General features: G+C 45.0%; 1 protein-coding gene across 7 annotated transcripts; it reads right to left on the reverse strand.

Moving 5' to 3' along the window:
- Window positions 1-293: 293 nt before the first annotated feature.
- celf3b (cugbp, Elav-like family member 3b) lies at window positions 294-24,229 on the reverse strand. 7 transcript variants are annotated; one of them, XR_009957051.1, is made up of 16 exons: window positions 23,500-24,229; window positions 23,206-23,235; window positions 22,429-22,643; window positions 20,940-21,022; window positions 7,443-7,493; window positions 6,944-7,079; window positions 6,782-6,861; window positions 6,281-6,436; window positions 5,684-5,828; window positions 5,190-5,339; window positions 4,972-5,043; window positions 4,281-4,385; window positions 3,995-4,138; window positions 3,619-3,782; window positions 3,224-3,322; window positions 294-1,370 (listed from the first exon to the last, which is right to left on the reverse strand). XR_009957051.1 is itself a non-coding variant. In XM_062565417.1 (15 exons), exons 3-14 carry the CDS (start codon window positions 22,571-22,573, stop codon window positions 3,655-3,657), a joined length of 1,335 nt encoding a protein of 444 aa, XP_062421401.1. In that variant the 5' UTR covers window positions 22,574-22,643; window positions 23,206-23,235; window positions 23,500-24,229; the 3' UTR covers window positions 294-1,370; window positions 3,619-3,654. The 7 variants fall into 7 exon arrangements, 6 of the variants coding, with proteins under 6 accessions (XP_062421401.1, XP_037309609.1, XP_037309608.1 ...); XM_062565417.1 differs by lacking the exon at window positions 3,224-3,322 and having other exon boundaries at window positions 5,190-5,279; XM_037453712.2 differs by lacking the exon at window positions 3,224-3,322 and having other exon boundaries at window positions 4,978-5,043; window positions 6,944-7,072; window positions 7,445-7,493; window positions 23,500-24,228.
- Between the last annotated feature and the right edge of the window lie 1,309 nt (window positions 24,230-25,538).

The raw sequence follows: 25,538 nt of genomic DNA on the forward strand, positions 1-25,538 counted from the left end.
AAGGAGGAGAGGTGCACTGGGAGATAAAGATAAAACAAATCCACGGTTTATACATTCTGATAAACAAGTGGCCTACTCCCATGAATGAATACAGGAGATAACAAGTCCGGAATTTATTTTGGATTAAAACGCAGCCTCTTCTCCGGTGACGTGCGTTCTACTTCTGCCCCCTTCTGGTGAGAAGATGGGTGTGCACTCTCATTTCTGAGGCATTTTGTATAGATTCATTCATTCAAAACGAGATCAGACACACAAACACATATAGGCACTTAAAAAAATTACATGGGGACATGTAGTATGATACTTTTTATTTTAACTTAAAAAGAGAGTGGATCAAAAACAGGATTCAATAAATTAGAAATAAATATAATTGCTGTAATAATTAATACATACATTATAATTACTCGATTGCAAGAGTCTGACAGAAACAGGCCCTCAAAAGTTTTTCTCTAGAAAATTCTAAAATCAAAATATTGCAACCCCTTCCCCCAATAAACAAAATAATTGATAAATTAGTAAATAAATAAAAAATAGCTCAAATATTAAAACCTCCCGAATAAAAGTGCAATCCCCCCCCCCAGAGTTTTACCTAAAATCTAAGTAGAAATTTAAAATAGGTTAGTGATTTCCCATTTTACAATTTGGAATGTAATATCCCTTTATGAGGATGATGATTTCACTAGTGGTAATAAGAATAATAATAATATAATAATAATAACATTAATAATAATAATGTTGCTGTGTCCTGTTCAGTGTTTATCTAAAGTAGTATTCTTTTTGCATTTTTTTCTTGTTTTTTTTAAATGCTGTTCTTTGTAAACTAAATTATTTACAAGTCATTAGGATTTTCTCCAAAGTCTCTCTCTAACCTACGAATTAATTCATCTTTTTTTTGTATTTTCTTTCTTTTTTTTATTATGAAACATCGGCCCCTCTATATTTGTCATGGAATAGACATGTTAAAGTCTATAGACGTGATATATCATCATTTTTCATCAGTATCTTCCATACATGCTCTGTCTGAGTCGTCTTAACTGTACTAAACACCCTGTTGTCAAACTCCACACAGACAAACCAAACTTTTGGTTGTATGGGTACGATTACTGACCGGTGTGAACCGTGTGTATTTTCTGGGTGTCTGCAGAGGTGTGTGTGTGTGCGAGTGTGTGTGTGTGTGTACTTGTGCACTTTATGTACATTTGTATATCAGCCTTGCACCATTCGAGGTTCAGTGTTTACGAGCGCATGTGTGTTCATGTGAGTGTGTGTCCGTGTGTTTGGCAGCACTCCCCGGACGCTCAAAGGCAGCGGGCAGTCTGAAAGCGCTGTGAACCCCGGGACTCCACCTCGGCTGGACTCTGAAAGGTCACCTGTGAGGGCATGGAGAGTTGGGGGGGCAGAGGGAGTGATACAGGAAGAAGGAGGGAGGGACAGAGAAGGAGGGAGAATATGTCAGAGAGCAGAGTTAAGAGAGTTTCTGTCTGATCTTTACATCTGGTCAAACATGCTCCTCCCACCAAACAAAACTCTCGTAGGCGCCACTTGAACTGCTTTCGTACGGCTGGCAGCGAACTGCACCTAAGGGTGCTCCTGTTGTCTTTGTTTCATCACGGTTAGTCAAAACAAGAAGGCGTCATTCACAGTCGTAAAGCTTGGTCTTTCAACAGCAACAAATCATGGTGCTTTAACACATACACACACAGTGTCCGGATCATGCAACTCAATACAGTGAAATAACCTTGTCCGTGATTCCGGAAAGTTGTGTGTCTGAGCGTATGCATGTGTGCGTGTGCGCATGTCCGTAAAGCTCCATATGCGTTTATGTGTGTGACCTTATGATTATGTGCCTCGGATCATGGCAAGCAAACACTACCACCGTCATGCATCACTCTCTGGCATTTGCAGTATAGAAATTCTGGGTGATTCTGGTTTGCATCTGACGGGTGCAGGGACATAGTGGTAGGTATCCTCACGGATTTGTTACGTAAAGGTTTGTCTAGGAATAGAAACAGTATCCTTTATTCATAATGTGTGCTGCCATGTGACGGTGCGTCCACACACGGGTCTGACAGCAGCTACACATTTTCTCCTCTTTGGTGAAGGTTGGGGTTTGCGGAGGATTGAATTTGCCTCAAACTATAAAAGATCCTGTGTTCTCTCCTCATTATATTTCTCCCAGAATTCCTATAGTTGAGGGCTGTTCTCCAATAAGCAAGAGGCACTTTTTTCCCCCCACCATTACAACCACATACCCTTTACCTCTCAAAACACGAGCTAGAAGGATAGAGAGAGGTGGTTGGGAAGAGGAGAAGCGAAAAACAGAGAAGGAGGAGGGAGGTAGTGAAGGGGAAAGGGAAGAAACACCACAAATGCACTGATAGAATATGTAAAAGAGACCAAGGTAGTGAAACAAAGGAGCAAAAGACTGAAGTGCCACATCAAACAGTGTAACAAATCAGAATCCAGAAATATAAAACTCAGCCTATCAGAGTACAGCTCAACAAAATGCATGCTCTCCCAAAAAAATCATAAAAACGTCATGACAAGGCCCCCTTTTGGATCAGTTTGGAGCATATATAAACTTCTATGTTCACTACTGCATAGTTATTTCAAAGTCCGACGCTGCCTGTCACTCGTATGTTGCATGATATCATAATAGTGTGTCCCTTTTTACTATTACCATCATTTCATATTTTTTTGGTAAACTGTAATGCTGTTCTACATTTCTCAGCCAGTCCACTATGAAAACCTCTGGAAAACCTCTCTCTGCAGACACCTGTACACCTGAGATTATGCACTCCTGCATTACACATTAACAGTGTAAAACAGACACATTACCCAAACAATTTGTTCAAATAATAACGACACCAAACAGAACACTACAGAAACTGATCAAAAACAAAGCTGCGAAAAAAAATAACAAGCGTTGCTGAAAAATGGATCAAATTACTATGCAATTAATAAGTGTATCAAATATCCAATTAAATCAATTGATTCTGAGTACAGTCCTGGCTATTGACAGTTATTGATCAGTATGTGCACAGGTCAATACAAAATAAAGTCACAATGCACCAAACACAGTCTGTGGTCACTACAGCAACAGGACATGCAGGTCAACGCATGGCTGGTTGCTCGAGGTGACAGAACAAAAATTGCCAAGGGCAACCAACACAGGCAATCAATCGCCACAGCAACCCAAACACAGGCCAACCAATCAACTTACAACAATGCGAGAGGAAGGGGGGGTCAGGGCTTTATCGGTCATTAGGCAACCATTGCCATAGCGATGGGGTCCTCGTGAATTATGATTGGACGGTAGGATCTCGGGTGAGGTAAGTTGCCGTTTCAGGAAAAGATCAAAACAGCAGGAAAAAAAAATAAGATTGTGAAAAAAAATAAAAAGGAAAACAATATTTTAGTATTTTCACTTTTCCTGAGTTGTTTTCATTATGAACCCAACGTATATTCACTGTTATGTCATGTTAAGCTCTTTATTTTTTTACTTCGATCAATTAGCATTGCCTTTGCAGTTTTTTTTATAACCTAATTTCCCTCTCTGGTTCCCCCAACACCTGACTTCATGTTGTGTCATTCACCACCTCCTGACCACCTCCTCACCTCTCTTTATGTCTTCTTCATCCAATCAGTTGTCACTCAGTATGGGCGGTTGGCATCTTTGGGCCTTTTCAGCTGCACTTTCAGTCTTTTCATGCCAATCTGGAAGCCATTCATGGCCTGAATGGCGGCCTGAGCACTGGCTGGGTTATCAAAACTCACAAATCCTGGGAGATAGAGGGAGAAAATGCTAAGTTGTTGATCTCCGTCACAACATCACGACATGCCTTTAACGCAACGTAACTTAGAGATATCAAATGTAAACCGGACACAATATCTTATGTTCCACAAAGTCACCCAGTTTTTGTCCCTCGTCCTTCCCTTTCCTCTGCTCTCCCCTTTCCCTCCCTCTCTCTTTCTCCCCGTCTGTGTGTCTCACCGAAGCATTTGCTCTGGTTGGTGGCACGGTCAACAAACACCTTAGCCGAGATGACATTGCCAAAGGGCAGGAACATCTGCAGCATCTCAGAGTCACTGAACTCCTGAGGCAGGTGGTAGATGAAGATGTTACAGCCCTCTGGACCTGAAATACACACACGCACACACACACATTAGGCAGAGTGTGACAAATGATCTCAGGCCGGGAAAACCTTGGGATAAACAACTTCAAATAAGATCATTGGAGAGATGGGTGTGGCCCCAGACGGATAGGAAGTCACATTAACCTTCTCTCTGCTGCTGTTGCTGGGGCTGCTGGTGTTGCTGGGCAACCAGTGTTGGCTGCTGGGGGAACGGCTGCCCGACCAATCCGTAGGCAGCAGGATACGCCGCTATTGGGAGAGACAGTAACAAAAACCTGATTGGTTAAAAACAACAGGTGGCAACATAGCAGAGTCCAATGGAATCATTTGGTTTCAAGTGAAGGTGAAAACTATTAAATGTAACACTTGAATGGAGCGAGACACAACAACAATGACATTGTTGGTCTGTTAGTCTGGTACGCACACATTACAGTTCCCATTTACTCAATAAGCATGAATCATGCATTCGGGGGTGGGGGGGGGGGGGGGTGTAAAAGTATCATTAGCTGTATTGCATTTAGGAGCCATTAACAGGTGTCACTAAAATTGGATAAATCACAACAAAATGAATTTAACAACTACCCTTGAAACTCTTCCCACCTTGAGACGGTGGTGGTCGAAAACCGACAGCGGCCACCTGACCTTCTGTGGTTCCCTATTCACATGTATTCTCATTCAACCTGCCGCATGAGCTGCCTCACTCTATCTGAAGTGATTTCTAAAGCGATATACGCGTATTTACATTGTACATTTCACGCGTCGATTCGCATACACCATCCCAACCCACCGTGGGACGTTCACCAAGCTTTTTTTGTCACCTGTCTGTAACACTTACACCAACCTGTGTAGTGTTGCATGCCTGCATACGCCTGCTGTAGGGGGTCCAGGGCAGCTGCTGGACTCTGAGCTGTAGAGCCAGAAAAAAAACAGTCAGAATAAAAACAAGAGGGTTAATACATATCAGATTGCCTTTAGTCCCTTAGTACATACTTTTCTTCTTTGAGTGACAATTTAAACTTAAAATAAAAAAAGACTTAGAAACAAACGAAAAACCTTGATATGCGTGAATGCCATTGGTGTATAGTGCTTCTGTTGCCTGTTGTCCGTTGGTGGGGGCTGTCAGACTGCTGTAGCCGTTCACTCCTAATGGTGGAGGGAGAGATGGCACAGGCGTTGCCGCCATAGTTGGTGGAGTGTTTGTACCTACAGATGGAGATCGCAGTCCAGAAAATGATTCAGTCACTGCCGCTCTTCAACTATAGTTACTATTACACTACATGTGTTACTCTCTACACCGTCTAGTTGCCCAGTTAAGTGTGCAATTACCTTACCAATGAAAAGATAATTGAATACCATTTAATTGAATTTTTTTTTTATGTTTAAAGACTGCCGACCATAATTTGTGCACTTCCAAGTTATGCGCTATAATATGCAGCTGATAACTACGTCTACAAACACCACTCTACACAATATAGCTCCTGTGCCATGTGTCTGAAATCATGCAAGTTAAGTATGCGCGGCATGTGAGTGTGTCTGTGTGGGCCTACCCGAGGACGGCGTGATGGGTGTAATGGGTGTGGCGATGATTCCGTTGGCATTGAGCGCCGCCATCTGCTGCATCTGTACGGCGGCAACTGTTGCCACAGGAGACAAGTACGCTGACTGGGCAACCAGGGCCTGCTGTTGGACAAGCTGTAGACAGGGAAGGAAACGGAGACGGAGGAAGGGGATGGAGAGAAGGAGGGGCAGGGAAGGTGAAAGAGGGTAAAAGAGAGATCGAGAGAAGGAGAAGACAAAGAGACAGTAAAAAATATATGGGGGAAAAAAAGAGAGGGTCAAACAAAGAAGAAGAAAAGGAGAGAAAGGGGCAGGGAGAGGGAGTGATGGAGGAACAGATGAATAGAGATCTAATTACAAGGCCATTATGTCCCGAGTCAGTGGGTTAATGGTTGTGTGTTGCGGGAAAGCTAATGTCAGATGACGTATGTTCTGTTGTCTGGGTAATGACATTAGCCCCAATTAGACCACTGATAGCCCCTTCAAACTTATTACATCCTTTCATAAGCACAGGAGAGTCTTGCAAACTGAGTGTGTGTGTGTGTGCGTGTGGTGCCCGAGTGTTTGTGCGTCTGTGCACTGCTTGCCTGTGCGTTGACCGCCTGTGTGTAGGCATTGTAGGCGGGGAAGTTGAGGGTCATGGGGCTGAAGATGCCGAGCTGGGAGGCCACCTGCTGCATCCTCCTCAGCCCCCGCTCCTTCTCTGTGTCGGCAAACTTCACCACCAGACTGGACGACGCTCCCTGTGAGGCCGAAAGATGAAGGTTGAGAAAGTTTCAACTTTAATTGCAAGTAATGCTCCATGTTATGCACTTTATGTGTTCACAGGGCTGGGTTCCACATTTATTCACTCATTCATTTTCTCCATCCACTTAATCTTTTTACGGTTCATATGGAGCTTGGGCCTATCCTATCATGTTGATGACACCCAGGGCAGAAACAAAAAGGACAGATGATTACATTACTGAAATCATTGCCTACAGAAAATTGAAATTGTCCCATGTGATTCGTGCAGATGTCTTTGTGTCTGTGTGTGTGTTTTAAAAGGGTATGTTTGAATCATTAGTAATCTAAAGCATGCGACTTACGGGCATTGTGCGGCTTCCGTGCAAGCTGTTGATGGCAGCCTGGGCTTCAGCGTGACCTTGGAATTTAACAAAAGCGCACCCTGCAAACAGCACAGAGTCAGTTACAGCACGAGGACAATATCAAATTGCTTTATACAACCACATGCTCTGTGGGTACTTCACCTTTGCTGGTGCCGTCAGGTCCTCTGAGCACAGTGCACTCGTCTATGCTGCCAAAGGGCTCAAACAGTCTTCTGACATCCTCATCGCTCTGCTGCTTTCCCAGCATGCCAACAAACAACTTCCTGTCCTCTGAGAGACCAATAGTTGGAAAGAAAACAAAGAAAGGATAAGAATCAACTTAATTTCCTCTTTAACTGGTCACACCTATGTTGATCTGACAATAGAAGTTGTGTTAATAGAAATGAAAGCTACCGTTGGTGTCCAGCAGGGAGCAGTATTGACTACGGAAAGGGGTGATGAGATAGAGGAGCGGAAAGAATGGGATTTGAATCTGTGCCTGTGTGTAAATGTATTCAAAGTATTCAGCACCCCGTTGACTACTTTCCATCTATATCAGATCCGGTTGAGACCTACCGCTCTCTCTGTCACACTGAAACGGTTTGTGTGTGTGTGTGTGTGTGTGTTTGTTTACATGCAACGATGCTTTAGCACTTGTCTCACCTCCTCTTCCCTCGCTGTCAGCTGGTTTCACCTGGATTGGCCGATTCATCTGCAGGGAACAAACAAGAAGAAATGTCAACACAGATGGTCAACGTAAAGAAGCGTCCGTCTGTTGATGTCTAATCACAAGATGTGTCCCTGGGATCGACTCTACTGAACCGCTATGAAAGAAAAAAATAGTGTGGTTATGTTGACTAATTATTTTGGTACATAGGTACATTGCTTTTGCACAAGAATTAAAACTGTAATTTCATTACTGACAGTGTGTTTGTGTGTGTGTGTGTGTCTTTTATTCACTGATAAATCAAGTTTAGCAGGTGGCAGGTGTGTCTGAACTCCAAGGCTGCTGGGACAACCTTAAAATCTCTGATTTCACGTAAGCACACACACACACACACACACACACACACACACACACACACACACACACACACACACACACACACACACACACACACACACACACACACACACACACACACACAGACAGAATGGAGGGGGGATTGAGAAGTGACGAGATTAAGAATGCAGGCCAGTTGATCTGGATTACAGGAGAACTACGGATTAGATGAGGGACAAGAGCAGATTGAGATAGAGAGAAGAGGATGGTGTGGGCAATAAGATGGCAAGTGTGTGAAGCGAACGGGCGCAGTCAGCTAAAATTAAAAGGGATAGAGATCGAGAGTCAGACCTGGGGGATCCCGACAGACTTTGACCGACCTAAAGGGCAGGTGGAGGCCAAAAGGAACCCACGAAGGGAATGGAAATGCTGGAAAACGAAAGCACTATAGGAGTGACACAGAGAGACGGAGAGTAGGAGGATGAAAGCAAAGCTGCCCCTCTGAGGATGATTCAAAAAGAATAGAAAGAGAAAGAGGGGGAGGAGGGAGGAGAGGGGCGTGAGTCAGTCGTGACTTCCTCGGTCTAAAAATTGTCACGACCACAAAGATCCATCGCGTCGAGTACTAATGCGAGCACACACATGTTCTGAACGCCACTGCCATGCATACACAATCGACACGCACACAGGTTTATCGCACACAGAGACACGCACAGTGCTTAGTCATTGCACTGAGGCAATGAGAGCGAGTGTTAATGCCAAAGGGAGGCGGTGGGGGGAGGAGAAGGGCTGCAGAACGATGAGGATGAAAAGAAAGAAAAGGGAGGGAGAAAAGGGGGGAAAAAGGGATGGATCCAGATAAGCAGAGGTTTGAAGAAGGGAGTGACATCGATGCAAAAAGCGAAGCCAAGAAGAGAAGAAGAAAACAACATGTTTGTGGGGCAGACACTCCCATTTTCTGTTGCAAAACCAAATTTTAAAAAAACATCGCACATTTTTGGAACCAACATCCTTATGAGACGAGCCCAGATTCAAAGTTCCTCATTCATCATTCAATCATTGCTTTGCCTCGCTGCCACTCAAAAAGTGATCTCTCGCAATAGTGGTAGAATTAGATGAATTTTACATTTCTGAAAAGGAAGAGAAAAACTCGACGTGTAGGGACAGAGAGGAGGAGGAGGAGGAGGGTGGGGAAGGGGGGGGGGGGGGGGGGGAGGGGATGAGGAGAAAGAATGGAGAGAGGTCCCAGTGGGGTGTTAAGGCAATGTAATAAAGCTGGTAATTGAGGAGAGGGCAGAGCCGAAAGAGAATGATCCATACGTTTGATTAATCAGCTCTCAGCTGTCACCACAAAGCTATTGATTAAGGCAAGGCCATCGCACGCAGTCGGGAACACACACGCGAAAACACGTCTGTACGCATGTTCGCGTAAAAAAACACACCAACACCAACAGTTGTCTGCAGAGGAACGGATAATGTACTGTACACGTTTAACCCGCAAGAGCTTCATTGACTGGATTTACGTCGTCGCGTAAGGTTACAGACTCACACACCCTCCCAGTTTCCAGTGACCTTGGATTCAAACTGTCCTCCCATCCATCCCTCTATCCCTCTTTCCATCCATCCATCATACTGCGATCCTGATGCTTCTGCTATCCATCCACGCTGCTGTCCATCACGCGCTATCAAGCCATCGATCAGTGCCGTCTTGTTCATTGATTTCGCCTGTGTTGCAGGGGAGGCTGATTGTAGCAAGATTTGTGTACACTAACCCTTTCCCTGTCCTGATATCCATCCATCACCCCTTCCATGCCGTCCTCCATTAGCCCCATTCAAGCTCATCATTGTGACTGTAAAATGGGTTGAACAGAAGAACCTAATGATTCCTAACTGCAGCTTATCAATCTGTTTCTGAGTAAGCGGAGGTGTTTACGCACACTGCGTGACCCTTTTGATGATTTAAAGTAACCACATGACATCAAGTTGACATGATGCATTGAGGAAGACGGATGGAGACGGAGGAAGAGCCGGAGAAACTGAACATGAAACAGCAGAGGAGAGGTGCAGACCGCTGCCACAGAGACAACACAATGGCATCGGAAATATGGCATGGCAACCGACTCGTCGTCATGGCAATCATATGACGGCACACTGGGTAGGTAAACAAGGATGCTGGTTGCCATGGGCACTGCTGAGCTCTTGGGGTAAACAAAGAATGTGTGCAGGAGAGTGCTTTGCTGGCTCCATCCTATTAACCTCAGCATCTTTGAGAAGACGTCACAGCAGAGAAATGATATGAAGTAGAAACGTATGAGAACAAGGAAAGGAACAGGATGAAGGATTTATGAAAATCATAATGAGAGGAGGGCAGCACTGTGTGATTTGGCTCTGAGCAAGAGAAAGGGAGGGAAAAGGTGAGGGACCTGTTTCTACATTGTCGTTATTAAAATTCACTTGAGCCGGAAAGAAAAGAGAAATGCAAAATAAGTCTAGTCCCTGCTAGCACCGTTATACAGTCTTTTCTCTTCTTTTACCCCAACACACATTAACAGCCAGGCGCTCCTAAAAAGTAAATTACTCACGTTCCAATTAAGACTTAATTAACAGTAACCATCTGCAAGCGGGAGCACATACAAGGGGCCGGCTTCATACTGTAGCGCGGTTTGATCCGTCCTGCTGCATACCAAGAAGCCCCTTTCTCTATCTCTGAGGAGGGGGGGATTCGCATGTGAGCGACAGCGCGGCGATGCATGAGGGCGAGATATGTGATACATGATGGAGTGCGAGCTTGCACGACCACTCGCACACTCAGCGGAGGCCCATCCACTGAAACATGCATGACCGAACCCCGGCATGCAAAACACAGCTCCATTTGCATGCTGTGGTGCCAAAACAAATACGCGCACAGTTTATAACTCACTATATGCACACAGGCCCTCTGTATACAGCACACTTCTCCCCACACACCCAGAGCCCCCGCCCTTTTGCAAACGCACCGAAACAAACATCCTACAAACATATAGTTAATCTTACTCCCTGCAGTAGCGCAGAGAGGATTATGCCAGGATTAGAGGATATTAAATCCTTGGATTATCCAATCAAATCTCATTCCACCCCTCCCCCACATACCCAAAATCATTGGGGCAAACCATCGCAACACATCGCGAGGGTAGCGTGCATATCTACATGTGCGTGTGTACGCGCAGTAACGTGTAACAAAGTAGTGTTAAACCAATGTTATCATTACGGGAACTGTTTCCGCTCCAAATGTCCCCATGAGACAAAATATAAAATAGATGACGGACAATAGGCTGTGTGTGTGTGTGTGTGTGCACAGAAACACAAACACTCTTAATCTATCTCCCTCACACACACACACACACACACACACAAACCCTTCCCCCTTGAATCTCAGACTGGAACACTCCATCCACACAATTTAAGATGTCCATTTTCCAGAGTGCACAAGAAAAGAAAACTATTTTTATCCGTTCGCAACCATCTCGCATTATTTCTTCCTCTTCCTCTTCCCCCATCCTTGATTTCCCTCCTTTCCTCCCTCAACTACAAAATCCGTCACTAGCCTTCCTGATGACATGGGTATCACTGCTTTTTGAAATTTTTTTTCCCATCATTTCCCTCCTTCTTCTTTCGCGTTCTCTGACTCGCTCTCGTTTTTTTTTCTCCAGCATTGCTGTAACATGCCTCGCAGGCCAATAAGCTCATCAACATAGTGTACCCTTATGTTTAAAATTGCGCTAAATATTGGGACTGTTCAAAGCATATTTGCCTGTCCTAGATCGAAGAAATAACATAACATGATTGTTTGATATCATTCTGGATGGATTTTGAGCTCCTGGAAAACATAATAAAAAATATGAGATACTTTCCATGAAAAATCATGCAGAAAGTATTCTATATCAAATAGAACAAATCTATTGTGTTTGTGTAGAATAGTTTAGATGGTAGATGGATTTCTGATGCAGCTGGGAAATACTTACACAATAAAATATTAAATGAAAAAGTATTTCTAATATGAGTTTTCACAAAGTACTTATACACCTTCGAACAATAATCTGTAGTATGGGTGTGGAAGGAGCTTTTATTTTTTTTAAAAATTTGAACACTATCATTATTAATCGACTATTTTGAAAATCACGTTGAAATGTTTTTTGTAAAGCCCTCTGATGCAAATTTGTGATTCGGGGCTTAACATAATTAATTGAATTGAATTGTAACAGATAATATTTTGAGATGCAAAAAAAAAGATACAAAAAGGCAAAAAAAACTAAATCCCAAAGGCGATGACTTTAGTTTAATGAACATCATGGGCTTTGGGCTGTAGGTTGGGGAAAGAAAAATCCATCTAATCACTTGATCGTTACTTGCAGCCCAACAGAAACATGCTACATATGATGATCACCAAAAACCAAAGTAACCGAACCGGTGCTTCATCTATCTGCTCCACTGCAAGCATCATCTGCGTGTTTCAGTGCGTTTTATATGTGAGCGTCGCTGGCAGGATACCGTAGCATGCAACACTCCCCGATGACGCCAAGTTCACGGCGCTCCTTCACCGCTGGGTGAAAATCCGGGGATGTGAGAAACAGAGCAATTGAGCGGGAGGGTGGAGCAGCCCAGAAGCACAGCTCCACCCAACCTCCGTCCCCTTCTCTCTATCGCACCACGTTAGGCTTTGCATCCCCCGGGTTACCTAGCAACCTGGCATCTCGCTCAGCGCTGTTGCCTGGCAACGGGGGCCTGCAACCACAATACAAGCTGGTGAGCGGCCCATCCCCCCTGCTCTCATCCCTCCTCCTTCCTCTGTCTATCTCATTCCATTCTTCACACCTGAGAAGTCTGCCCTCCTTCTCTTCCACTCAATACTTTATCTGGCTGTTAACCCTTCGTCACCCTCTCTACTGGAGCATGGATTACCAACATATTCGCTCACGTCTCTCCTTTGCTTTTTGCCTTCATCTCCCTCCATAGTAATGGTGTCAAACCATGCACAGAGCAGAACTAACTACCCTGTTGATCCTTATAATATTATGCTGTTTTCGTCAAACATTCTGCATGCAGCAGCGGAGCACTCACTGAAATTTGATCCTTTGGATTTAGTCCAACATAATCCAACGGCACTATAGCGGATAACTGTTAGACCTATGCACTTGGACCTTCTTTCTATTTTAGGGAGTGTAAGTCCTTTGGGAAATGAACTGGTAAATTAAAAAGGCTGCTTCGAGCCATACAAATTTGTGATTGCAAAAATCTCATATTCACCGAGATTACATTTAATACAACGCCAGATTTCTGGATGCTCAGAGAGTCACAGCGTTAGACAGGATGATCCTATAGAACTAGATGAGAAAAATCTGAAAATAATATTTATGTTCCCACGAAGCCTCAATCGAAAGGAAAGATCTTATACCGATCATATATTATTGTGTACATTTATGGAGGGATGTTTTTTTGTGTACTCCTCATAAGGCCTACCTCAGATTTACAAAACTCCTGTTACTCAGTTTTCAAGACTCTAAAGATCACTTTCAGGCCTGAAATCCATTCCAAGCTATGTTTAGCTTGCCTCTCCTGCTGCTGTTTTCTATCACTCGATATCTTGTACTCGTTCTCGTGATATTCTCTACTACGGTAAACGTGTTCCCATTGAGGCCGTGTACTAAATACACAAGCCTGTGGGTGTAAATACCTCATATTGAATGTCTAGCTTATCAAATGGAACTTCTTCTTGAAGTTGGTTTGTAGTCAATTACTAATAAATTGCTTACATACAATAATACATACAAAACCTTAGGTTGATCATATGAAAACTTAATTTGTGTGCGTGTGCTCAAAACAAGGCTTAACTCGCTCATTTCCAAACTAAAGATGACACAGCTCCACCAGGCCAGTCGCCGTTTACGTGACGCTGCTGGACGCAGCACGGCGTGGTGATCTACAGTCGTGCCGTTCGCTCTACAAAGCTCCAGCTTTGGCCCGTGGTCAAAGACAGCGGGCTGGAGTTTGGTTGTACAGGAGACCTCAGAGCGGAGGTCGCACCCCAGGTGCAACCAAAGTGCCGTCATCCCTCTTTCCTGCCTAATCACATACACCCACCACATGTATAGACACACACATATGCAGACACACACCAGTGGCCCCCTCTGACAGATGTCTGTGTTTAAACTGACAGAAGTGCGCCCTCACTCCCTCCCACTCCTCCACCACCCAGAAAACCCCTTTTCTTCCACGCACAGCCCGCCTGCCCCTTCCTCCACGCTCATTATGGAGAACTTTTGTCTCGTTTCCTCCTTCTCTCTAACCCGACCTCCTCTACTCCTCCCCTGTCTCACCCTGCCCCCTCCCTGTCTGTACTCCCCTATTCATGCCAAAGCTCTTCATGGGCCTCCTCAAACCCCCCTTTCATTCAGACTAATTCACACACACACACACACACACACACACACACACACTCTGACCCCCCCCCCCCCCCCCATTATATGGCCCTGCTCCATACATCCAGCTTAGTGCAGACATATAAATATTATATGTTGAGACAAGGTGTCTGGATGCAGGTTTTAGTCAGGCAATATAAACATCATCCCTGGATTTTTTAGGATGGCAGAGGGTTTGTTTTTGAGTTTTAGCTTTATTTTAGCTAGTCTACACGCATACATTTGCCAGCCAAATGTACTGAAATCAGCATAATTTGATAGTTCTTTGGAAAGCAAATGAAATTTGTGAAAGTTACAGTAACTGATGTAAAGAGTCAGTGATGCTTGCCATGTGATCCAGGCACTGGAAGTCAGTGACACTGCTCAATGATCAAAGGCCTGCCCGAGATCTGGGCATCTGTTAAGCAAGCCACATTTAAGTGATTTTTTGGCAGACTCTGCTTTCTGGCGCTTGCTTTCATCCTTGATAATCCCTAAAAAAACGAATACATAAATGAAAGACATCCCGCCTTGTACTTACAATAATCAGTCAAATACAACTATTTGCATCAGTCAATTTAAATATGAGGACTTTACCACTGTACATGCTTTGATTAAAAAGAAAAAAAAACATTGCAATAAGCGTGCATGTTGCAATAAACCACGTGTGAATGCAGGATTTAAATGCGCACATTAAAGCTGCCCGTGCAGTGCCTTACTCCGGATTTGAAGCCAGCTTTGAGTTGCAAGAACAAAGCATCCGGCGTCCAGCATCAGATGCAATAATGATGAAAGATAATTGCAACTAAACAGTTCTTTTCAATTTGTGAATCTGGAAACTAGACCCCGCAGATTTCTGCAGCAGGCTGGATTTACTAAACAGATGGTGTGTGATATGGACGCAACTCAACTTTGGGCTACTCGGGGGCTCAGCAGCTAAAAGACACAGAATTGGCAATGAACAGTCACGTAAACTGGTAATTATGTGTCCACACAAACTTGATCAAATTGGCCAAGAAACAAATGTTCCTCTATTCGTGTGTGTGCATGTGTGTGTGTGTGTGTGTGTGTGTGTGTGTGTGTGTGTGTGTGTGTGTGTGTCTGTTGGTTTGTGTCAGGGCTTAGATAGGCAGGTGCTCTCCAGGGTCAGGCTTTTATGAGGCTATGATTAGATTCTGCCTCAATTTTGTGGTGAAATATGAGGCAGACACTCTTTCTGTCCATGTTGCATGCGCAAACACAACCAGAGCACACACATGCACAGCTAAGACTTTTTGAAACAAACAAGCTAAATCCCTCTTGGCTTTAGCTGTACACAACTCACGCCAACACCCCTTTACGCTGCATCGCTCTCTCGCTGGCTCTTTTATCTTTACTTCTTTCACAGACACACACTTTTTTTTTTCTACACCTGTCACTCTACTCCCTTTCCATCCCACACACAGTGAGGATAAAAATAGAGAAACAGCATGAGGGAGGGGGGTGGGGGGGAGCGATACACATCACAAACCCCATCAGGCGAGGAGAGATAGAGGCAGAGGGACGGCAGCGAGGGAAGAGGCAAGAGGAAATGAAAGACAGAGAGAGAGAGAGAGAGAAAAAGAGGGAGCGAGGGAGTCGGGGTCTGTTCTGAATTGAAAGTGCAGCAGTAAGCAGTGAAGGGGAATAGTAAACAGTGCTGCTGACCACATAAATATGCTAAATTAGCCTACAAAGTCGCCCTAGTGGATAATTGCTCATCATCGCTTTGCCCTATAGGGAGGCTGCCTGAGAGGCATCTTAGATTCCACATGGAAACACACACAGAGCAGAACATACACAACATGCACACGGCACACGTCCTGAGAGGATCGGACAGACAGCCACCACAAAGAAGGGACGATGGACCCATGAAACGAGTGTGTTTTACGTTCACAGTCTTTCTCTCAACAATACGGCCGTACTATAAAGAGACAAGCAGCTCTTAATTGCAACACAAAATGTCATGTTTCAACATATTAGGCTTTCCTTTTATTATTCTGTGGTAAAGCAGTAGTACGGGCGTTCACCCTGAAGGGACCCGGTGGAGTCCAAACTGTGCACAGAGATAAATACTTTTTTTTTAGCTCTGGGACATATATACAGAATTCTCTCTCTCTCTCTCTCTCTTCCTCCCATTATGTTTGCATTATCCAGCTGTAACCCCAGAACTATTTCAATTTAACAGCAAGGGAGCATTGTCAAACCATATACATTTAATCAATATTACTATTACAAACTGTATTATATTTTGTATATGTCTATTGATCTTCTGCTGTATCAGGTATTGTTAACTACTTGTCCTGTGGTTCTCCTTCTGCCTTTTTAATAATTCATTAGGCATCAAGTGTGCCACGGGTAGTGTGCGTGTATGTGTGTGTGTGTGTGTGTGTGTGTGTGTGTGTGTGTGTGTGTGTGCGAAGGCTTCGGTTTTGGCTCTAATCAAAGAACAGGGAGCAAAGTGCTGCCTGGAGAGCAGTGAAGCATGACAACACACACCTGGTAAGCTGCTTATCACACTTTAATTTCACCTACACTGAGGTCCGCGGATGGCAGCGTGACCAAACAGATGTGTGCGAGTGTGATCGAGTGTGTGTGATTGTGTACATGCATGTGTGTGTGTGTACGTACGAATGCTTGTGTTTGAAGTAGAACAAAGATAAAGGGTTGCGATAAACGCAGGGAGAAAAGAGAGTGCAGATTAAATGGAGAGAGAGATATCAACAACAGAGAACAAAAGGAAAAGATAAGGGTGGAAATACAGCAGCGGTAGTATGGGGGGAGATAGAGCGACGGATAGAGAGGGGGAGGGAGGTTAAAATCTGAACAGCCCGGGACTGAAGTGTGGCCTTAGAGAGAAAGGGGAAGGACAGAGATTAGGATGGAGGAAGCATGGGTTTTGCATGAATGATTAGAGTAAATGTTGGGTCATCAGCAGAACAAATATAACTGTTCCCCTTTACTAGAATATTACGGTCAAAAATATATTTTGGTAACACTATAGCAATGAACAAGTGTATTACTTATTATTAAGTAATTTCATAAACAGCATTAACAGCAGAAATTTGGCTGTAATACAATCGCATAATAAATATGAAAGACAAAATAAAAATGGAGATTCTTTATGCAAACGTTTCCTTCACCATCCCCCCATCAGCGCTCTTTCCACAGCTCTGAAACCAGCCACAATGAATTAGGTGACGAGAGGCTGAGCCCTGACCTCTGACCTTGGACACAAGTTATTGGCCTACTGCCTCTTACCCCATATGATAAGACAACAGCCCACGTTACAACATGTAGTCCTATGCGTCCAATGTAAGTCGTTACATTGTATGTAAATGTAAATTAAAAAAAGACTAATTTAACACACGCCCAAACGGCTTAATGGCCGTTTATTTGCTTATTTGTCCTGTTCCCTCATTCAGCATTATTACTATTTTTCGCTATTAGATTTAACAAGGTAAAACCAGACATGTATAAGAGTATATTTGTACCTTTCCAGAATTGTCTTTATTTGTCTTAAGCATTATTCTTTGCATTATAGCACTAACATGAGCTCGTTCGGGTGGATGCATCCCAGGGGAAATCTCTGTAACACATCTAATACACCAAAACATCGGTGTGCTACAGTGGGACTTGCTGGTGGTTCCATGTTAAATTCCTGCCAGTGTGACTAATATATTGGTACTCTCTACCTCTCTTCATCTCATGGTCCCTCTGTGCTTCTCCTTGCCTCTCTGTGTCCAAATTAAACACAAGGCGCAGGGAAACTCTGATAAGGCCATCTGTTCATCTCTCTCTCTCTCTCTCTCTCTCTTTCACAGTCCCTCTATCCGTTTCCTCATTTTCCAATCTGACAGCTGACTGCCTCTGCTGAAGCTAGCGGGGGGACATCTGAGATATAGTTTCTCTGCAACTCTGTGTTTGTCTCCTTGCTTTCATTCCTCTACTGGCTGGATGGAACCGTTAAATCAGCGTTAAATCCCATCAGTGAGTGACAGACAGAGGCAGCGCGAGCACCATTTCGCATTGGACTTGTCACCAAACTTTTAATTGCTTGGCCATGGTGCTGGAGAAACACATCCGTATTGGTGTGTGATGATACGGCTCTATTAAAGTTGCATGATGTGCCTGACGTTCCACCAGTATTCGCAATTAAGAGCAATCCCAAGATTCAAGACAACAGTGTACACGCACACAAACACACACACACACACCTCAGCCTCCTTGCACTACGGTGAGCCCGGGATCTGACTATGAAAATGAGTTTGTGAGAAACTAATCATGCAGCTTAACAAGTGGAGCCGGGGATGGAGGGGAGTAGAGGGAGGAGACGAGGGTGTGAAACGGTCAAAAGGGTCAACTAATCAACACGAGGGGAAATGAGAGTAGGGGTAGAGGAACTGTGAGGGATTGGAGGGGGGGGAGAGGGATAGAGAGAGGGGGCGGGGGGAGGGGGACTGACGTTCAGAGGAGGACTTAGAAGAAGGGTTACCATAAATGACTGTGAAATGAGAATCCGAGGAGCAAGCGCGAGCGTGCAGTGAAGGGAAAAAAATGAGTAAAAGACGGCAGGAAGGGAGACGCAGGGATGAAAGAGGGATACCATGAAGAGATTTTAAGAGAGAGGAAGAGGAGCGGGCGATGAAAGGGTTCGGGGCATTGAAGAGAACATTCTGTAATATTCTACTGGTGCAGAGAAGACCCACGGAGGACAGAGGAGGATTTGAGGAGAAGAAAAAGAGATAAAATTTAAAACACGGAGGGAGAAATTTAAGGAGGAATAAGGAAGAGATGAAAAAGCAATTCTCAGGGAAAGAAAAGAGTTAGACAAGTGGGGGATGTGGGTAAAGGAGAGTAAATTCGCCCGAAGTCATTTCTAAAGCCAGTCAAAGACGGGAATTGAAAGGGAGGAGGACGACGACACATGGGATTAAGAAAGGGTATCGACAGGTGGGCGGGAAAGTGATAGCAAAGCTAAACCTAAGAGAAGATGCGTGGAGGTCGGGCCTTCAGGCAAACGTACAGCTAACAAAACAATGGAGAAATCATTTCAAAATAATTGCCGTAAGAAACTCAAGCGTAAGAAAATAATTCAAATTATTTGCTCTGTGGAAGTAAAAAAATTGGACAATTTTATCTATTTACTGTTATTTATCAAGCAATTCACTGAACTCAAATGAACGTGCTGTGATGAGGTTGTTAATGAAGACTTCTGGCCCAAAGAAAATATGTCATATGAAATCCTATGAAATGTACACCTTAAGGGGAAGGCAGGAAACACCAAATGGAGGAATTCCACACACGGAAACATGTTGACGCCGAGCATCGTCTCTGAAAGTGTTTCTCTCTGCGAATCCAGATTTATCTAGCCACTTTCTCCTGTAACAATCCGGTTTCGATGTCATCAACAGGGAAAAAGGATAGTAGTAAAAAAAAGAACTCTAGAGAGGGTATAGAGGAATTCGTCACGGGTCAAAGGACAAAGGGCAGCGCGGGAGCGAAGGAACGAGACAGAGCTGACGGAGGAGAGGGGATTTTCGCAGAGAGGTCAGACTCCTTAGCGGGCCCTAATTGGATTAATGTCATTATAACATGGTATGTTCCTACGTGCGGATGTGTGGATGTACAAATGCAGAGGCCTCTCCGAGCTGCCTGGAAATAGCGCGCGTGATTACAATGTATACGTATTCATGCGGGGGTTTGTGTGAGAGCGTCTCCCCTCCCCCCATAAGCCTTTTCTTCAGGCTCTCCTCCGACTGTGTTCTCAAAGAGATCTTATCAACACGCCGGCTTGCCGAGAAGGTGTAGGAACAGAAATTGAGATTAGTGGCTAAGCGTGGCAATAAGATAGAGAGCGGCTCAGAGATGGGGAAGGTACAATCACTATTCTGCAAATCAGAGTTTGGATAAGGCTGGGGAAATTACATCTGTAAAAAAAAAACACAAAAAAACTCCCATACTTTAAAATCACTGTCTCGGGTTGCAGCAACAGTGCAGCACTTCATTGTGCGTAAACAAAATAGGGTACGGATGCAAAACGTTGCAGTGTAAATTCCGTTCTGAGCGGCAGCGGAAAAACCAGGTCAGAGAGAAAGGCAAAGAGAGAGTGAGCGACAGAGAGGCGCGCGGCCTCCGAGACAGACGCGGCGCTGGCACAGCGGCCCATCCATAATGAACAGGGTCCTACCCCTGCCGAGCCGCCGCCGCACGATCCCTCAGCGGGAGAGGCTGAGGGAGGCTGGGACAAGACAAAGGGGAATGGCCACATTAATTACACACACTCTCTAGGCGGGAGCTATCACCGGAGGCTAACGGGGAGGCCGGCGCAGAGATGGAGAGACACACACACAGAGAGAGAGATGGAGAAATGGAGATGATTATGCCCTACGTGTCTCTGACGAGAGGGGGTGTTTGTCCTTCGCAGCAAGACGCCTGCTGGCTGCTGAGTTATGTCACAGTGTTACTAATGGAAGCTGAACCTCCAGCAGAACAGACGCACACGGATCTGAGGCCACTCGAGTGTGTGTGTGTGTGTGTGTGTGTGTATACAAGGTAGCATCTGTGCGTGTGGGTTGGGGGACGGGGCTCTTTTTTTATGAGTGTGTATGCAAGCTTGTTTGTATTGTTGTGTATAAGTGTGCATTGTGTGCCGTTTAGGGGTGTGTGTGTGTGTGTGGGTGTGTTTGTTTTGTGCACTTACCCCCGGTAGCGTTTTCTGCTCGTGCAGGGCGCTCTGGGCTTTCAGCGCCGACTCTCTCGCACAGTACGTCAGAAACGCACATCCTGCCAGACAGGGAGAGACAGGGCAGGAGAGGAGAAGAAGGGGAAGGAGTAAAGGTAGAAAAGGTCAGTGAGCAGCTCTAATATCTGCCATTCTCTATCTCTGTCTCTGTATCACCGCCTACCAAAACACACACAGCCACACCATTTAAATCCTTTTAATGTCTCCTATCTGATGCCATTCCTGAGTTTATGTCCCCTACTCTGATTGATCACGGGGCTAAGTGCGAGATGATTCATATATATAGATATATATCTATATCTATATGTCTATAGATATATATAGTCATGCACTGTAATTAAACTTGACAACACCATGATGATGCACTCTAGAGCAGAGAAGGACACGGCACGGCACATTGCAGAACGGCACGGGACGAGTCAGCACACATGACAGCACCACAGAGATGTGGCGTGGGGCTAACAAGGCCTTACGGGCTGAGCACAGTCAGGTTCCTGCCCTAAACCAACCACTATGCATGCCTCACGATCACTCCAAATACACTCCCTCTGTTTTCCTATGTGCTGTACCTGTGTCTGTGTGTGTGAGGGAGGGGTAGGTACCAGAGCTGGCTGGCCAGAGCTGTTTACTACACCTGTCACCAGCACTAAGACAACAAGATTAGCAGCAGGTTAGCATTCCGGTGACATCTCAGACGCACTAATGTTGATTCGAGGTAAAGAAGAGAAGATTTAAAGCTTAGGATGGAAACATTCATATACACGAGTGGACGTACACCTGAAGAATAGAGAGTGACTCAACACGATGACGCGCACACACACACACACACACACACACACATATACACGCATGCTTCTTATGGTCCATCTCATCGCTTTAAAGAGGGGGCTTACTGTGGCGGTGGGGATTCTCAAAACAACAGATTCTTTCCCCTATGTCACCCAGGCTTACAGGCCCATTACACTGATTGGAGCACACAGCCTAATCTGGTTCATAACACACAGTACCCCGGGTCAGTGGGATTATGTCGGTGTTTGTTACTGTTTATTACCTATCTATTGTTAGATGAGGTCATTATTTAAAGCTCGCCAATCACTAACCCAATTAGAAGTCTCACAACTCGACTCACCATATTACGTATGACCCCCGAGTACCTTTCTTGGTAAATGTTGGCACGAGCAAACTCAAGCACAAGGACGTCTTCCATTTACAGTGTACGTGCGGTAATCAACTCGGTTTCCCTTGTCTTCATGTTATCACGTTGCAGTGTTAACAGGAGATGGAGACGAGAGGAGGTGTGACCGTTTCCATGGTGACGTGTGACTCAGCGCAGGAAAATCCACCCATATATCTGCCTTCCTGTCACACCTCTATCTATCGAGTATCTGTCTTTTTATTGTCTTTTTGTCTGTCGATACTCAGGCTGTGTTATAACGACAATACGTACCTTTGTGCATGCCTGTGTATTTGTCCTTAATCACAGTTAGCTCATAGATCTTGCCAAACTGCTCAAAGATAGGCTTGAGATCCTTCTCTTCCAGATTCCGGGGAATCTGCCCCACAAACAGCTTGATGGCGTCGGCCTCCTTCATCGGGACGGAGCGGAGAGGAGGACTGGGTATTGCAGGGGGTAGGGGGTAAACAGATCAGGAGCAAGTGTGCCTGGAGAGGAGCAACCAATGCTGGGTGAGTCTTTGGGTCACAGCCAGAGAAGTTGAAAATATCACAGAAATAGTCACAATAATCCAAAAGATATTTTGCATTTCATATGTATTCATTTATGGTATTTATTAATTTCCCCTGGATTGTACTAATGGATTTGTAATTATTACACGTTCCTAGACGTTTTTTTTATACTGTTATCACAATAAAATGAGTAATAATCCCTTGCGCGGCTAATGCTTAAAATAAGTCATTTGTTACATTATTAAGTGTACAAATACAATTATATTAGTAATACATAAAAATCAATATAAATTCTGACTCAACTTTATAATTCCAATATGCTCTTAACCTATCAAATGTATCCCTCAATTACTTAAACATACAGAAATAATTTGATCATTTTGAGTATTTATTGTCTAGCCTGATGACAAAGGGCTCCAATACCTTCTGGTAAAACAATTATGCAAATGTTAATTAGCCAATCAAAAAACAATAATGGAACTTTCCCTCTTTCCAATTATATAAATATATATCGAAAATATCTTTGGGCATTCATTACCTTTTGGTGGAGAAGCGGCGTTCGGGATCTCTACAAATAAAAAAGAGGAGAGACAGGAAACAGCGTGATTGGGGGGTAAATCACGGCAATAGAGCGGTTTCTTTGTTTAGCCAGCTGTAGGTTACAACACACACACACACACACACACACACGCACACACACACACACACACACACACACACGCACACGCACACACACACGGATGTCGTGGGGCTCCCTGGCTCTTTGTCCGATTCCCCCACCATGTACACGTACACACACGCACGACCAAACCACACGGAGGAACGCTCTTACCGTTGTTTGTTGGGATGATGCTTGCGGGCAGAGGGTCGTCTGAAGCGGGATGCTCTCCGTCGGGTCCCCGTTGTTGTCCTGGCCGCTCTCTCTCTCTCTATATATATCTCTCTCCCTCTCTCAGTCCCGTCCTCCTTCCTCCCCTCACTCGCTCTCTGGATGCTCTCCGCTCTTTGTGCCAGCCGGACTCTCCTCCTCCTCCTTCTCCTCCTCCTCCTCTTCCGTGTACGGCTACTAGAGGCTCGGATATGTTTTTACGCGCTTCCTCCCCCCCTCCACCGGTGTTCCCCGGGTCTAGAGGTGTGAAGTTGGATGAGTAACGTTAAGAGTCCTCGCAGGTGAGACTAAAACCACAGCTCGTCACCGGTCCCACTGAAATATCACCCTCGACCACTAAAACCCAGCTCGCGATCTAACGCAGTTATAACTTCCCCCAGAGCTCACTCTTAATTCCTCTTTGATAACAGTGATACCACTTAAAACGCGGGTCACATCACACAGTATACTTCAGTCTTGCCCTTGTTGTTCTAACCGTAGATTGAGGTGAGTCCTACTTTCTTACTTTCTTTTCTATCTTCTATGTTCCTGGTGCGTCTCAACCGTTCAACGGCGGGATGGCTTTTCACGTCCAATGCCGGTGTCTCTTTGACTCTCTTTCTCTCTCCCTCCCCCTTCTCTCGCAGAAGCGTTGGCAGGCGTGTGACGTAACTCCCAGGGCGGGTCAATAAAGATATCTGACCCGCTCGAACGAAAAATTAAATAAAACACAACAAAGGCGTTCTTTGAGTCACCACTGGTTCTCTTCTACATTTATATATAATTTCCACAGGTATCTGTAGTTTTTTTTTAAAACAATCTCCCAGAGCGACGGTTCGCACTTGAAAACCCTTTTGCGCGGTCCCTAGGCGCCACCGTGCGCGAGGCCGCCTATTGTTCTAAGCCGCGAGCTCTGGCCTTGGTGCTGAAACGATGCCTCTTGACGTGAAGCCCCCGAAGCGCGCCGCCGCCGAACACAAGCACGCAGTCACGACCACCACAGCTGTTCACGCCCGAGCCCGAAATCACACTCACACCCCCCCCCCCCCCCCCCGATCCCCCCCCCCCACACACACACACACGGAGTGAAACGTGTGACAGGGAGAGGGAGCGATAGCTCGGGGATGGAGTTGGCCTACTTTACAACCTTTACTTTGGAAAACCGGCCGACATTGGGCTTCACTGAGAAACGACGGCAGGCAGCGTACAATTTTGATGCCAAACCTTTTAACGGCATAAGTGACAGCATTTTCAAGAAATTACCCTTGATGCGTGCGTGCTTGCAGAGAGCCTTGTGAGGTGGTCACACAGGTAAAATGAGAGTCATGGGGTTCATGGTAATTTACTCCAAAAGGTCACCATCTGCCTGTTTTACTTGGCCGGTATAGGCCTACATCCTCCGCCAGATTCATCCACCATATACACGCTGCACCCTGCACGCATCGCGCGCACACGCAAAGACACACGCACTCGCATGTAATCTGGCCACACTCTATAGGGGCTTTCTCACAAGAACGGCACCGACAGAGGAGGCAAAGCGGCGCCCCGGGGGGCCGTGAGCGGTGTGCAGAAAGCACGCCACGCGCGAAGCCTCCCTGCACGGCGGAGGAGGAAGAGCTCCAACGCACAACAAGGGCAGCGAGCTTGATGAGGGAAAACCTCAACTTGATGACACTCCGAATTATTGTTTAACCAGAGAAGACTATACACCTTCAGTCAATCTTGTAGTCCAGATTCTGCAGTTAGGGCTTTGTGGAACTTGAGTATAAGAAAGTTGCTTCGACCTTTAAACATTTAAACTGTTATTCCCAGCTTTCAGTTTTACCATTGGCTTTATTGAACTTTTACATTTCCAGCCACTGCTACATTTAAACTTCAAGACATAGCTGACCTTTATTTGTCGCAAAATGCCTTATACGTACTATGCAGTTGCAGAATAGTCTCTATGTAACTTTAGTTTTATTTTGAAACACTTCTTTATCAGAATATAATCCAATACATTT

The sequence above is a fragment of the Pungitius pungitius genome, chromosome 11, assembly GCF_949316345.1.
Source record: "Pungitius pungitius chromosome 11, fPunPun2.1, whole genome shotgun sequence".
NCBI lineage: Eukaryota > Metazoa > Chordata > Actinopteri > Perciformes > Gasterosteidae > Pungitius > Pungitius pungitius.